Genomic DNA, 16,842 nt, shown 5'->3' with positions numbered 1-16,842 from the left:
CCCCCACTCTCCCCCACCCCCCACCCCATTTCAAGACTCCTAGATAAGCCACTGCTTTTAATCAGTGTAATTCAACTCAGAATCTTTCATATTTATCAAACTATGACTTCATAAATACTTTCACTATTATATATTAATTGACCTGTCATACAAATTAAAATATATTTTGACACCTCACCCACATTAATTTGTCATAAGAAATTAACAAATAACATTGGATATCACATTTTCATTTTTAACCTTGCTGCCTGTCTTATGAATTTTTTTGTAAGGTTTACATAGCTTGCACATTAGGGAGATTTTGATTACACGTTGACTGTAGGATGTAGAACATAATAACGTCACACAAAGGTATCTGCGCATGCGAGATCATTGAGTTCTCGTAGTCACATGGATTCTAGGATGCGAGTTTAGCCAAATCTATGTTGTGCAGAGGACGTGGGAGGGTCGCGCATGCATGAATCTGTCCTCGCATCATGTCTATCGAGCAACACAACAGCTTCCTATTATATTTTGAATACAGTATTTGACCATATCAATGACAGGATATGATGTACCGTATCTCATAATGTAAACCACTTGTTCAAAAGTATCAAAGTAGAAAGAATTATGCCATTATTACCATTTATTTTCGAACTATCTTTAATTATACTATACAATACAAAAATCCCCTTATATCCCTATGTGTAAAAGCTTATGGTTATAAATATAAATGCGTAACACATGTGAATTATGTTACTATACCATTGAAAAAAACAAATTATATATTTTCTTAATGGTTATTTGTATCCCAGGAGCTTGACTCTGCAATTATATATTTAAGTAATTTGGAAATAATATATACACCTGGGAAAGCGGGATAAAATTAGGTTAAAAGCACATAATTTCAGAAAGTAAAAGCATAATGTTCATAAAATATCTGCACAGGTGTTTAATCAACTGAGCCATTGTTTTAAACTTATAAAAACAATTGGATTATTGTAAACCATTTACACTAATCAAAGGATTACTATGACCTTAGTTTCGCTTAGTGTTATTTTGATATTTTTATGTACAGTTTTTGATATAATAATCTAAATGCATTTATAATTTGCTGAAGATGTATGATCCTTTAATCCAAATTAGCATCGCATGAAATATACAGTTATTAAGTGTGAATATGCTTCAATTTCGTTATCAACTGTTCTGTTTATTTGTACGTACCCAAATATAATTTTAGAATATACTTGAAATGAATTATGTATTTATTTTTTTCCTAAGTTTAGCCCCAATCCAAACATATGACTACTGTAGGCTCGACTCAATGTCTAACACAATTGCTATGGAATATACAGTATTGTTAGACAACCTCCCACAAAATTCCATACTATTTATTTTCATGATAAAAACGATCCAATTCATAGAGATTGTAAAAATGTAAGGATTGTAAGTATCTTTAGAAAGGTTTAGCAAATAATTGCATATAATTGATTCTAGTTGCTCTTATTGACTGGATTATTCGTAGCAGGGTCACCAACGAGCAGGTTAACAGCATGACCCTCCCATCTATACTCCAGGGTGAAGAGAGGCAAACGTAAGTAAAGTGTCTTGCCCAAGGGTACAAGCAAAGCGATGAGCGTTGGTCTCAAACTCCCGATCAGTCCAACACCTTACACGCTGCGCCGCACGCTCCTACAGTACCGTACCTTAAAAGCCTGCTTAACATCGACATCGTTCGTCTCCTTGAAACCTAATGGAATCATGGGAACACTTTCCATGATGCTGTCCGTTTGGTATGGAATCACATCGCTATTGATTTCTGCGAGTTCTTCTTTTAGCAATTGTAGATTTGAGTTGACAAAGCTCAATTCAAGTGCTACTTGTTCTTTTAACTTTTTATTTGATGCAGCTCTGAAAAAGTAGAAATATAACAAATTATTTAATTGGTTCCATTATAATTTATTTTATAAACAAATGTATTTAATGAAGTTCTTGAATCTTGGATCTTGAACCTTTACAAGGGAAAATTAAGGGAAAACGAGTAAAGGGAAGACAATTAATTAAGTTCTTGGACTGAATTAAAAGTTTATGCAAAACCAACTCTACAGCAGACGTTACTGATTGGGTAAGAAATCACCAGTGTTGGAAGCTCTCGACTGCCGAAGAGTGCATCACGTATCACACTTGTAGGAGAAGATTAAAACCAAATAAAAAAGTAGAATTGATTTTTCATTAAAAAATTTAAAGTAGTATCTATTAATTCTTTATTTTCTGATATAGAAATTTGAAAGCAAGACTTGTTTACATTAAAAAGCAGTGACAAGCTCATTGCATTATCTTCTTATTGAGCCTGCAAATTAGTTTACAGTATCATTAACACTGTAATAACATAAACATGACGCCATGGTACTGACTAGTCTACTCTCATACCACCGACATTATTTAAAATAACAGTAAAAATACATGGAAAAAGTAATATCTGTACTACATTATCATAGAGTTGAATTTGAAGTACTGTATACTTCTAAAAATAACTTTTCAGTAAGTTTCATTATCTTTTTTGAAGCAAAAGAAAGATTGTTAAAAAATCATCATATTTGTGCATATTTCATATGCATGCTATCCTGAATCTAGTGTAGCTAGGCATCATATGCATGCTATCCTGAATCTAGTGTAGCTAGTCATCATATGCATGCTATCCTGAATCTAGTGTAGTTGTCACATTATTTGAGCCATACCGCAAAGTCGGTTTATTAGAACCACACAAATAAAGCCACGGCCTATTTTATAATACTACTTTACATAAAGTGCTACTGTAATAGTATTTTATGTTCACTACATTGAGTATTTGAATATTGTTTCAAATACAATAATTGTGTATGCTTGCCCACAACCATTACCCTAATACTCTGTATGCAAACAATACTACAAAAGATGTAAAGAACTTGTGTAAACCGCTGTCCATAAAGTATGACGCCATTCTGTCTTGCTCTATTTATTTGTAACAATTGCATCAACGCCTTTAAGGAGGAGAGAGGGTTGGTACTGTAAATCAGACAACAGAATACCAGTCACAATCCAACAAATATTTCTAATCATACCTTTACCTGAGCCATATGTTAGGTGTCATGCTAGGGTTAAGCAAATCTTAAAGATTGTCACCAACATAACTAAGAGATTATTCACAATTATTTTCACAAACAGTATGCTAGAGGGTAGACAAATTTGTACATTTTAACATACATAAAAATGTTGATTCAATATTTACATTGATATTTATAACCAATTATAAATGCAACTATGGATATAATATATATCTTAATGCAATAAAGTACAGTGCTTTAGTTGACTTCACAAACAATTGGAGAATGGTTTTAGCAAAATCAGCATATTTGATGTACACTTTCAGAGAGAAGGGAGTGAGTACAGTAAATAGTACACTTGCGGAAATGTTGGTAATTGTGAACAACCTCTAAAAATTTGATCAATTCATGCTAGAGAAAATGGTTGTATATTTTATTTTGGGTTTTGTTTTAAAGATCTATCTGTATTAAATTTAGAAAAAAAAATAAAAACCCCTGAAATATATGTAAATACAGTGTATCCTCAACTACGGGACAACATTTGGGGCCTCACAATGTGGGGTGGTCTCTGGGTTTGGTTTTCAATTAGAGAGTTACTGGCAGCTTTTTGTTAAAAAATTAAGGATTGTTATTCAGTACTTTTAAAAAAGTAGTCTTTAATTAGAGGGAACTTAAATTGGAGGGTGCCCTGTACACTGAATTTATGCTATTGCAAATTATTAGTATTATAAACATAGCCTACTTATGCTATGGTATGTTATGTTACAATACAAGACAAGGAATATTAAAAAAATTCACATTTACAAACAGAATTAAAATTGAGATATGAGATAAGAAAAAAATTACTTTTTTTTTTATAAAGAATTTAAAAAGCTTATGTAGTTAAATCAATCAAAACATTGAATAACAATTTTCAATAATTGTTTATTCTGGTAAATGTACCATAATTTTGAAATATATTTAATTAAAATAACTCTCTGCAAGTTATGTACCATTACCCGTAAAAAAATTGTTATGTAACTAAAACGAAACAGTTTTACTCGGCGGGTTAAATACATGCAGTACAGTTTATTTAGACACTCCCAGCAGTGAATCAGTTATCAAAATAATATTAGTGTGTGCGTAACTCCACAATAAAAACACACTACTACAATATGTCATTTGAATTTCTTCAGTATAGGATCTAACAATACCTACTGATGCGAAATTAATTCACAATAAACAGATATTAAAAATGCATCGGTATCCTGCTGAACTTGAAATAACAGTAAAATGAATTCACTCAAAATTTTACCATAGACACGCTATTTTGTGATAACTTTTATACTATAGCAATTTTTTTCAAATATGGTAACTGTATGATGCATCTGACACACTTATAATGTTAAGAGTACAGTATTCAGTAAATCTAGGTCTCTATCAGAAGTTGTCAATTACTATTAAATATACAGTAATAATAAACAGATTAAAATTCTGATGTATTTTAGTTGTCGCCATTCGGAAAATGTCATTAGTTCTACTACAAATTCCAGAGTGATATTTGTCAGCATATGCCTCGTTAATAATTGATTAAATATGCCTTACTTTTACTGTGTGTACTTTATAAATACAAGGGAACTTCATTTGAAAAAGGAGAGAAATATAGATTCATCCAACTCTTTATTATTATCTGTTATGTCAATGTTTAATTAATGTTTTCCTTTGCTTCCCAATGTTCTTGTTTAAATCGTAGCCAACAATAAAGATGTCATAAAATTTCCCTCCTAATCAAAATCTTCAGATAAAAAGATAAAGCTTCAAGATTTCAAATAAACTACTCCTTATAAAGCATTATTTATAAAGAGAGTATGTTATATAAGAGAAGGGTCCCAAATGATCAGTTCTCCACTTAACAAAACCTGACAACAAGACTTGATTACAGAGCAGTGTTCCTCAAACTTTTAATTTCATGGCCTATTTGAGATTCTAGGCATCATGCCTCAGTCCAGCTGTGCCAGGGACCAACATACAAATACTTGGCAAGAAGTTCTGATCATGAAAAATACATACATGTTATATACAATAATTTGACATCATTATATGTTGTATTAGTGACAAAATTTTGTATATAAACTGCATATTCACTCTATCAAAGAAGCTGTTTACAAAAGCAAATATTTGTTTTCTCTTGGGCGACTTTGCAGCCCAAAAATTGGCCACAGCCCATAGTTTGCGGACCGCAATTATAGAGTATTAAGCTCACCACTCCCCAAGTTTCTTATTTTACAGAGCATCTGGGGTCACAAAATGATCACCCATGTTTAAAAAAATGGTGTAAAAATACAATAATATAATAATAACTTAATGATTAATTCCGAAAGTACATGTTTGCTAGTGTTATTTTTATGGAATTGTCTTTCGAATGTCTTGAAAAAGATGGCTATTTGTAACAGTACCAGCAAAATTGGCGAAAGCTACTGTATTTCCCTGCACGGACTAAACCGAAACTTGTGTGAAATTTACTGAAATTTTTTTTTCGTATTTGTTTAATTCTGAAAGTTTATTAAAGAATGAAACCATAGTAATTGTAAAAACATTGATAAAATAACCAATAATTAGAAAGTTTACACAAAGCAAGTCACAACAAAGTTTACTATACGCAGTAAATTAATTGCAACAAAGCAAATTTAACCAGGGTTCCATACACATCAAAGTTATTGTTTATGACCTGTGGCAAAAGTGGAAGAAACACACAGTATTTGTGTTTTCATGTGTGATGTGTAATTTACCTGTTTACCTATAAAATAGATTTTCACATGAGAACTGGTAGATTTAGTAAGTAGTTAGTTATTTTCTCTCTGTACACTCAATTAGGTTGGTCAAGGACTTAGAAAATACTAAAAGTAAACATGCTCAGGTAGATTAAATGCACACCTTTGAAAATTGAAAAAAAAAAAACTATTTACAAAATTTACTTGATGCCAATTTTAATTTTAATAACTTACATCTATTATAATATGTCTTATATTTAATGCATTTAAATAAATGGATAAAAGTTGATATTGTACCTGCTTATTTACAGAATTATTCTTAAGTAGTGCAAAATAAAGCACATGGTCTGTATGAGCTGCTGTAAATAGTAATTTGGAAAAACAAAATTTGCAAACACTATTTACAAAATTATCTTGATGCAAATTTAAATAATTTACATACGTTTAGTATGTCTAATGCATTTACATAAATGGTTAAAAGTTGATATTATAGGCCTACTTTCTTATTGACATTTCATAGAAATTACAGAATTATTCTTATATGAATAATAATAATATCATCCTCATTATTATTATTACATTTGGTTATTTATACAGCGCCTTTATTTGTAGATACGAAGCGCTTCTGTCCCTGGTCATTGGATCCACATGCTTAAGTGTTGCTGCCGTAATCAGTGCAGGAGCAAGCAACCCCACCAGGTACCCATTTATACTCCTGGGTGGAGAGAAGCAATGTAGATAAAATGCCTTGCGCAAGGACACAAGCAAAGGGATTGAATTTTCCTTTTGAATACTGTGTGCGAATGTGTCATTCTTTAATTTACATTCCAAACAAAAAGACATAATTCCCAAAGCTGCTTAAATTTGACTACTTAATAATAGTTTCCTCATTACCTACTGTACGCCAAGGAAGTTATGTATTTCACTGTTGTATGTCAGTCTGTTCAAGATTAAGCAAACACTAATGAATGGATCATCATAAAATTTAGTGGAATGGTACATAATAATAATAATCAAAAAGACACCTTTTACATTTGGTAGAAAATGTCGCAGGACAAGATTAGGGTCAGTAAAATTAGATTTTTTTACCCGCGAGCATAGAATAAATATTTTATGCTATACTGTACTTTAACCAATTGAAAATTGCCAACGTTGCAAATTATGAATTTCATTTTACTAAATTATTTTCTGCTATATTAATAAATGCAGGGTAGGCCATACAATTGCCAATGACCTTCTCTTATTGACTATTAAAGATATAATTGTTTATTGATTGCCTCAAACTATAGAGAGTCAAGGCACAGTACAGATACACTACCCTGAGGCTAATCTTTTGTAGGTTCTTAAATGCATGGATGTGTGTTAATAGTGTGCTACAGTATGCCATACCTACTTTCAGTGTATTATTATTTGAATAAGGCCAAATAAAAAAAAAAAGTAGTTTCTCAACCTAATATTTTGAAAGAAAGAGAATGAGGGAACTTTTTTTTCCCCTCCGAGATGGCAAATCCAAGATGGTCGATGGGAAATGGCTACTACATTCTCACTTTTACCAAGTAGACACATTGAAAGCAAATAAAAGAGGCACTAAGACATGATTCATACCATATATAATGTATTCCCGACCACGAATGATTGAGAGAGGAATTTTACTAAACAGATTTTCATACATTTTATAAAATAAAGAAAATAAAAAAAAAAAATTTTTAATAAAAAAATTGGTGAGGCAGAAAATGGATGTGCGAGGGGATGAGAAACTAATAAGTTTTTTTAGTTGGCCTAACACAAGAAATACTGTTTCGCACAAGCCCGGCTGACTGAAAATCTCCAAAATCCAGAGTTAGCTATGTATATATTTATTTCCAAATTTAGTTGTAAACATCTTTAACACTGTGATTGCTGTACCATTATACTCACCAAAATACATGGGATAAGTGTCAGTTAGCTATAAAACATAGAATTAGGTCTAGGCCTACAGTACAAACAAAATGCCAACTAACCAACTCTGATATACAATATTGTCTCTACTTTATGCAACTTTTTTTTTACCAATAATAATACATTACTCTAGTATAATGCAATCATCAAAAGTCTGCATATGGTTTACAATCCAAAGAAAAAAAATACACAAAAGGAAATAATAAATCATTATAACCATGACAGAGCAACAACACTAATGGATTGAGTTCATGATGTTAATATAAATTATAAGAAAAATGATGTTCTTACTTGTCAAGCATTCTTTTTTAAGTGAATTATGGTTTGTAATTTTGAGAATATTATACAGACAACAGCAGAAAGATGAACATAATATGTATCATGCACTCTTAAGATTCACATTAATATCTTTAAAATGAAGTAAGGCGTCGTTTTACAGTAAATAGTATATACAGTATTATACATTGGTTTCTAAAAACTCATCCCTGTAAAACTTGTTTCTTCCCGAATGGTCCCATCACAGGGGCGTACCGTGGGGGGTCGATGGGTGCGGTCGACCCCACTTTTAAAGAAAGTGCCCTTTAAATATGCTCACTTCACTCACAAACAACGCACCCCGTGAATTCTGAAAGCTTCGCTAAATTGCTCCGAGTTCAGCTTGCCCCCTGCGCTTTCGTTTCGACCCCCACCCTTAGATTTTTCACCGTACGCCCCTGCATCATATGTGGTGCAACCCCTAGAGGCTTTTTTCAAGTCTACTACAAAGACTAGACTGGTGAAACATTGGGGTAACCCCTAGCAGTTCTTATCAGATGTCCGGGTTTTTTAATGGTTCACACCATGGAATTACCTCCACGCTCAGATACCTCCATACACAAGCGATACAGCTTGTGTACAATATGGTCCTATGGTTCATAATGAAGTCCTATATATCAAGACGATTTGTTCCACCACCAGAAACATGGACGAGCCTGCCACCTGAACCTGCTAATGTTTGGTTATAATGGTACCAAACATAGCATGCATTCTGTACTCTTTGCCCTACAGTAGGTGTAGTGGTATACTGTACATACAGAATAAACAACAGTTGTAATTATCACTTTGAATAGCCAGGTAAGTCACCAAGATATTTGAACTCTGCTGTCAATCAAAGTCACACCTTAAGTCATACAGATCATTTGGAAATAAACAATCTTGTACTCACTTGTTAAAGCTCATGTTATAATAACAAAACATTCCAATGGGTTACACACCGAGTTAGAAGACAGAGGATGTAGGATGTTTATATTTTAACCATTTTAAAAAGGATGAGTTGTAATTAACCTGTGTGGGAACTACTTTAAAAGTTAACTGGACATCAGTATACATTACATGCTATCTTGGTTTATAGATGCGACTATGACAATAGTACACCCATAAAAATAAAGTAGGACTGTATTAAGGTGACACACCTACAGTAACTATGGACTAAAATAGTGTCTTCTTTGGATGTCCAATGAATGTTAAAAGCTACACTTTCCTTCGTTTCAAGGCCGAAAAATTGTCCCTCAATATGGATGAGCCCTTAATAAGGGTGGGAAGAAAAACAGAAAGTTCTCAGCAAGTTCATACTTCAAGATAATTAATTATCCATATTAATTTTCATGAGATAGATAGGCAAATGCACTACCAGCTAAACAGAGTAAATGTATCATAACGAAAGCCTGACGCAAACACTGTCCTTCTATTTTAATCTTGCAAATCATTATAAATCTAAAAAGGTTTAGTATTTACAGGACATATCTTTATTGAGTTATATAAATATCTATAAATACTTAAGTAATTAATTCATTGCATCCGTAAATATCCAAGTAAACGTGATACTTCACCTTGTTGAAGGACATTATAAAGAACATTATATTTTAACAATATTTGAAAGTTATACAGTATGCTCTTCATCTATTCTTCCTTTTTTGTACATAAAAAAAAAACAAAAAAACCAACAAATAATTCAATGGAGCAGGATTATCTACAGTATGATAAAGGTAATATCAACTGAGATGCATATTGTTCTTTTTAATAAATGTATAAATTTGTGGTAAAGATAAGCCAAAACCAGTCACTCGTCACAAATCGTGTCTCAGAGATAATTGCCAAAACATGCTGAAATGTCAAAATTTGTGAAACCACTTTATTGCACTAAACTAACCTTTATATATCTATACACCACGTTATACTGTTATTTTCCCCATTTTCAATGTTAAAACAACATTTTTTAACAATTTGGTGATAGTTTCTGTCTGAGAAATGCCGAAAATCATAAACTCGAAGGCTGATTTCTCGAATAATTGTTCTTTAAACAGCTGTATGTTTGAACACTTTTATAACGAAATGTCGGATTTAAATTCTTTGACTATATTACAGCTCTATTTCTCATCTTTACCCCTGTATTATTAATTACTAAAAACTGATTTTTGCGACGAGTGGCTGGTTTGGCTTGTCTTTGCCACATTTGTTATGTACAGTACTTGAAGCAGTATAGCATACTGATGGTATATATAATCCAAATGTACTGCAAGAATTCCATTTGAAAATGCAGAATATAATTATTAATTGTGGTACAGTACTTTAATGTTGAAGGACATGTAAAAGTATCTTATATGTGGCAAAGACAAGCCAAACCAATCACTCATGGCAAATCGTGCTTCAGAGAAAATGGCCAAAATATCAAATTTTTAAAAATCTATTTTATTGCACTAAACTAACCTTTATATATCTACACACCATCCTATGCTATTATTTTCCTCATTTTCAATGCTAAAACAACACTTTTTAAGGATTTAAAGATAGTTTCTGCATGGGAAATGCCTGAAATCATAAACTTTGAAGGCTGATTTCTCATATATTGTTTTTTAAACAGCTGTGTGGTTAAACACTTGTAACTTCATAAGGAAATATCCGATTTGAATGATTTTTTTACCATTTTATAGCTATTAATTTACTCTCTAACACTGTATTAATAACTCAAAATCTATTTTTGCGACGAGTGACTGGTTTGGATTGTCTTTGCCACATATTACAGTAAGTAATGTTTTTGAAGTTTACTCTAAATGCTTTTTATTATCATACTGTAATCATCTATTTTGCCTCAAGTAAACAAATAAAAAACAGATTAGTTCAATGAAAAAGGATTATCTATTACTGTTATATTAAAGTCAATGGGTTCTATATTTATATATTTCTATTATACTGATCAGTGACAGTAAAGAAAAAGCAAATATTATTTTCCAATGAAAAACTGTATATAGTAGAAATATACTATAACAAAAATCTTGAAATTATCATTGAAATTTTATATTAATCAAAAGCAATATTTGTAATTTAAGTTCTCTTGCTGTCTTTAGTAGCAATTAAGTGAAGCACTTAACCAACCTCTTCGGTTAAGAATTACGTCAAACAAGCATACCCTGACCATTAGCCGCAAGGTACACAGTAGAGATTGATATCTCAGTGAACTGTCATGCGTATCGAAACGCACTTGAACAAGCTTGAAGAATCACTTCACGCACGATTAACTGAGCTCCTACGTAAATGTATCGCCACTTAATTAAAAAACTTCCTAGAAGCAAATCTCTTTCTAATCCTTCAGAATTAAAGGACTTTAGACTAAAAATAAAAAACCCTAAGCATGAGAATCAAACATTGAAACAGAAAACAAAACACTTACTAGGTAAATAACTTGCTTAAGTTGAGCATACATTATTAGATTTTTGTATGTCAGACTCAAAAAAGTTTGATCAAACTATTGTATGCCCATCAGTCATGATGATGCCTTTGTATGGTCATGATGTGATGTAATCATGACCATGTTTAGGCATCTCACATGTTTTTGTCAAATAAAATTTGATAGTCTTTAGCTACTGTATGTACTGTATGTTGTAGTCTTAATAGGATTAATAATGTTGTAGTAGTTGATGGCTGTATAGTAGTAACTGATGATCAGTCCTATTTATTTGGAAAAATGCAAGTTAAAAGAGATGAATACAAGTTTTTTTTAAACTACTATACTTTCAAGCCTGTCTGATGAGGTATAAGGATTGTCAAAGTGGAAAACAATAGTCTGTTTGATTATTAAAAAACATTTCAACAAAGTTCTTTGAAACACTGACAGATAAAAATATTGCTGTCTAAAAATAAACTGGTGGTTTAGATCTGAAAAAAAAAACACTAATGAAGTATTTAATATTAAAACTAACTGAGCTCCAAATATCCAGAAGTTGATTAATGATTTATTTTTATGTGATACATTCTATTAATCTATCAATAAATCTTAAAAATTTGAAGAGCAATCTGATAATGGTGATTGAAGTGGCTTAGTTTTTAATCATAATAAAAAACATACTTATTTTTTTCTAACATACAAACTTCCTAAGTTGTAGTAAATATCAGTATCTGATAAAGCCTTCCATCCATTTGAATGAAAATTTGTGAAATAAAATCTATGTTACAAAAAGCAACTTGCATCCTTTATCTGTTACTCACTAGGATCAACATCTAATGTTTAATCAAATTTTGTGATATGAACAATGTCCAAAATCCACCACACATATATACACGTCACAAAAAAAAAAAACATTTACGACCGAGTACTGTACAATACACAGAATATTTATTACCATTAAATGATTCACGAATGTTATCATTAGTATAGGTGTGTCACACAATGCATGGCTGGTGTGTACACAAACATAGTGTGCATCCTCATGTCAAAGATTAGGTTAGAAACAAATGATGACTAATGAAAACAAAGCTTGTCAAAACATAACTACAACAATAATATCACACATGGTACTAGAGAGAAAATAATCCAAAAACGAGAAGCGATCATATAGTTGAAGCTGAATACTGATTGGTCAGCATTTTCACATACATTTTCACGAGGTCATGTGGGACGAAGGGTCACAATGAGGGACTAAAAAACAGACAAGCCAGCTAGAAACACCCAGAATGCTGTGCAGTTTCACGCCAAGTGGGAGGTGAAACCACGGAGTTCAGATTTAAAAATGTTAACACAGTGTGATTCGCACCTGGTGTGAGATAAAAATTGTGTGAAGTTGTCCACTATGGTTTTATTCATTAACACAATACCTACAGTAAGATGCAATTGACACATTTTATAAGTTTACTTCAGTCCAATCAACTATAATTGGATGATATTTGACAGTTATCCATCATTATGGAGATAAGTTAATGTATTGTTAATGATGTTTTTCAAAATTTCTGATATAAAATTGTCGCAAGACACACCTTGTAAAATATAACACTATCACAGGTGTTAACAAAAGAATGACAATGTAGTAGGATAAATTAATACTTGATACTGAATAAAATACTTAAGTCACTAAGCTTAAAAATAATGACAACATAACAAAACACTAAGGTTAACAAGCTTTTGATATATGGGGATGGGGGTTTATCACTTGTCAAAATCAGCTTCTGTGTTATAAAAAGACTTTATAAATTGTTTGCATCAAATTATACAAAAAATACTATGTATAACAAAATTAATCATTCAGGAAAACTAATTCTTACAAATTCCAAAAAAGAGTGCCAGCAAATGTTATGTATTTATCATCCATAATAATTAAGCTAATTTTATCTTCTACAATCCTATGTATACATGTACTAATATTGTTTTAATTCAATTAAACACTTTCTCTCCACAATTCTTATAATTTTATGACAAGTATAAAGCATGTAGAATTTATGCCAACAGTGATTATAATACAAATGACATCATCTATTGCTTTGGAAAATATATTAATATCTTTGAAACGATTAAACTATATTATAAAATTATCATATTTAATTTAATTCAATGCATTTTATTCAGTCTATCATAAATAAATAACAGAAATGTTTTTTGAAGTGATAAACAGTTAAAACACACTTCATACTTTTTACAATGTTCCAAACAGTACAGCAAATTACAGTAAAAATTATTGTTTCACCACATACAGAAAATCAGTCTTAAAAATCTGCTTAGCAAAAGCTGATTTTATTAATAAGAGGCTACACTGTTGAATATAATTGGATAGTTTATATTGAACATTTTATATAATACAATTACCTATTTATTCTTGCGATCAGATTGAATGATTGTAAGTCATGTTAGATTAAACAAATAATTCTATTCAAAGAAAAAAGTACATTACACTGTTCAATTCCCTTTTATTATTTTTTATTCCATTATACAGTGCAATTGTTGTTCCAGTTCATGATTATGAGCAAATTTAGGCCTACAATATGGCATAATATACCACTTCATTTTAATTGACCAATGCATCACTTACAATCCATATATTGCGGTTACAATTTGGTAAATCAACATCATGATGAGATTCACATTTAAATTTTATTTTATTTATTTATTTTATTTTACTTGTCAAAAATAATTCTTTCTTTCCCAATATGCCTACCTGTAGAGATTTTCAGCACCAGCTCTCATGCGCATTTCTTTGTTAATTTTCTGGTTGAGTTTTTGACGTCTGTTTTGCATGCGACCTCGAACTGACATTAATGTAGGGTCAGTGCCCTGAAAAAGTAAGATAATAATATTAAATGCATCACAAAGTTAACGAAATACATCAGGAAAAGAAACGTTGATATAAAGAAATTAGAACGATATAAAATTACAAGTAAATGTTCACATATCTGGAAGATTGAAATTTAAACCATACAGTGTACTGTAGCTGGTGTACCACTATTTGTCAGGAAGTTTCTGCGAGGAGGAGGGGGTGAAAGGAGGGGAAGAAGGGGGAAGGGAAACAATCAATGATCATATGGTCAAGATGGTTTGAAAAGGGAGTGTAATACTGTTACATAAACGATTTCTAGTTAATTTTTTTTTTTCCTTTTGCTGTGTGCATAAATAAGGCTTAGGCCTTGCCTACTACTCCTGTGCCATATCAGTTTCTTTTTTACCAGCCGACACTGGTGAAGGGAAAGTTGAAGGCTACCTACCACAGCCACCATGACACACTCCTCCTTCTAGTGCTTACGCCAACCGTAGAGGAATAAAATGGGCCAACCCATCAGCAGCAGGGAGGCGATTTTAGTTTACTACGGACGGTATCCACCGCGATACAATTAGCTTCTTTCTACATGATTATTTTACTTCAATCCATTGATCCAAGCTATCTAACAAAAAATATAACAAGTTTCTACTAAAAGAAACGTAATGGAATAGGCCGAGAGCAAAAACAATACTCATTTACCTAACTAAATAATAACCAAAAACCCTAACTATATTATCCACCCCTACCTAGTCCATGGACTTGGGAGTACCAGGATTCGGTGTACCCAGTTGTTGACAGGTTGGTAGGTAGGCGGCTTAGCCAAAAAAAAACAGGACCCAGGTGAATACATCACTAGTTAGGCTAAAATAAAGAGTTCTCCTGAGGGAAACAATACAAAATTACCTTGCGAAGAGTATCCTGTCCTTCCCCGTGCATGTTTATCTTCCTTTTATGCAATGATAATAATAAAAACACCGGTGAAATAAAAGATGCTTAGAACATACTAAACATCATTCCTTCAGCTCCACAGCTTGTTGACGAGTGTCACGTCGGAGAACGATCACAGTCACAACAACACACCGCTTTTGACCTCCACAAACTTGACATGCGCACTGGCTGTACTGTGCGTGTGTTCGGAAACTATTGATTACCGCTTGTTGCACCTTTTTACAACACTGTTGTATCTTAAAATTAAATAAAATATATTTGAAGGAATTAGACCTACTACCCTATAACATATCTTAGGTTTTTCTTTGATTTTGCTTCTTTTCTTTTTTTACAGTGTTTCACGTTTAAATTGGGTGTTTCTATCACATTCCTGGAGAATTAGTCACGACAACTAGAGCCTAAAGAATAGGGAGTTCCTATTGTCATTTTAATGACTCACGATTTAAAAGATAATGCGTTCTTCTTAATTGGAACATCATGATTTCGGTGATTAATTATGGTATACTTGCTTTGTTAATCATTTCCGGCGACAGCGTGATGATGGAATACCTTAGTTCATTCTGACACAAATCCAATTTTTGTTTTAGTGTGGTGGGACTCCCGAATAGATTGGAGTTTGGGCAACCGACACGTTTAAACTTGTTAAGTACAATAATACACCGTTCTATCTAAGCAGAATCTTATGGTATTTCATAATAAAAAAGCTATAATGCACAAATGAATTTGTCTCACTCCAAACAGGAGGTAAAGGTTTAGAATTGCCCTTAATGATTCAATTTTGGTTGTATCGGACAACTTTTTCGGTTCTACAAGGTGTGGATGATACCTGATGATAATGATACGATGTTGGTATTATTATTATTATTATTATTATTATTATTATTATTATTATTATTATTATTATTATTATTATTATTATTATTATTATTATTATTAGTATTATTATTATTATTATTATTATTATTATTAATATTATTATTATAGAGGGTATTAGGCCTACATACCGTAATCATACCTTTGTACAGATATGATTTATTGGTTTTCTATTAAAAAAATGTATATAAAAACCACATTTGACACTTTATCTCAGCCTCAATTTATTCTTATTTTGTTCTTTTTTAAGCAATTTGGGCTTCAGTGTTCTTATAAATGTGTTCTTACATTAATAAAAAGTGTAACAACTGCAATAAATAACCATGGCCTATAATAATGAATACAAGAATGATAATAATGTTTTAATAACATTAGCAATGGAGTGCATAACTCCACGAATATGATTGTTACACTGATCTATGAAATGTTATCACAACATCTGATTTAGGGCGTACCTCTTCCGATCTTTAGTACCACTCGACTACCACTCGACTATGAGTGGCATTTCCGATTAGTTTTGAATTAGCAATTTGTGAGTAGGCAAGGAGTTGTTACTCCCTGGTGTAGATAGGCCTAGGCCCTGCTGTACGACATTCGACCAATAACAATATCCAATATTTCTTATTTGTAGTTTTTGCGCTTTATTTATTTATTTATTTTTACTTACGTTAAATTCCTAATACAGAAAATGATTGAATGACAGCCAGATATACT

The 16,842-nt window shown here is 31.8% G+C and overlaps 1 protein-coding gene across 1 annotated transcript in view; it reads right to left on the bottom strand.

The window, feature by feature from the left end:
* Window positions 1-15,599, bottom strand: part of LOC117117136 (rhophilin-1-like) — a 33,338-nt gene extending 17,739 nt beyond the window's left edge. Inside the window, exons 1-3 of the mRNA XM_033261342.1 lie at window positions 15,211-15,599; window positions 14,209-14,324; window positions 1,686-1,890 (exon numbers count right to left, since the gene is read on the bottom strand). Coding sequence (XP_033117233.1) covers window positions 1,686-1,890; window positions 14,209-14,324; window positions 15,211-15,243 — 354 coding nt within the window. The 5' untranslated portion in view covers window positions 15,244-15,599. The remainder of the gene's footprint in view (window positions 1-1,685; window positions 1,891-14,208; window positions 14,325-15,210) is intronic.
* Between the last annotated feature and the right edge of the window lie 1,243 nt (window positions 15,600-16,842).

The sequence above is a fragment of the Anneissia japonica genome, unplaced genomic scaffold (assembly GCF_011630105.1).
Source record: "Anneissia japonica isolate Jap-2015-1 unplaced genomic scaffold, ASM1163010v1 scaffold287835_len3118868_cov185, whole genome shotgun sequence".
Taxonomy (NCBI): domain Eukaryota; kingdom Metazoa; phylum Echinodermata; class Crinoidea; order Comatulida; family Comatulidae; genus Anneissia; species Anneissia japonica.
The sequence above is the reverse complement of the archived record's forward strand: the minus strand, read 5'-3'. Positions and strand labels throughout refer to the sequence as shown.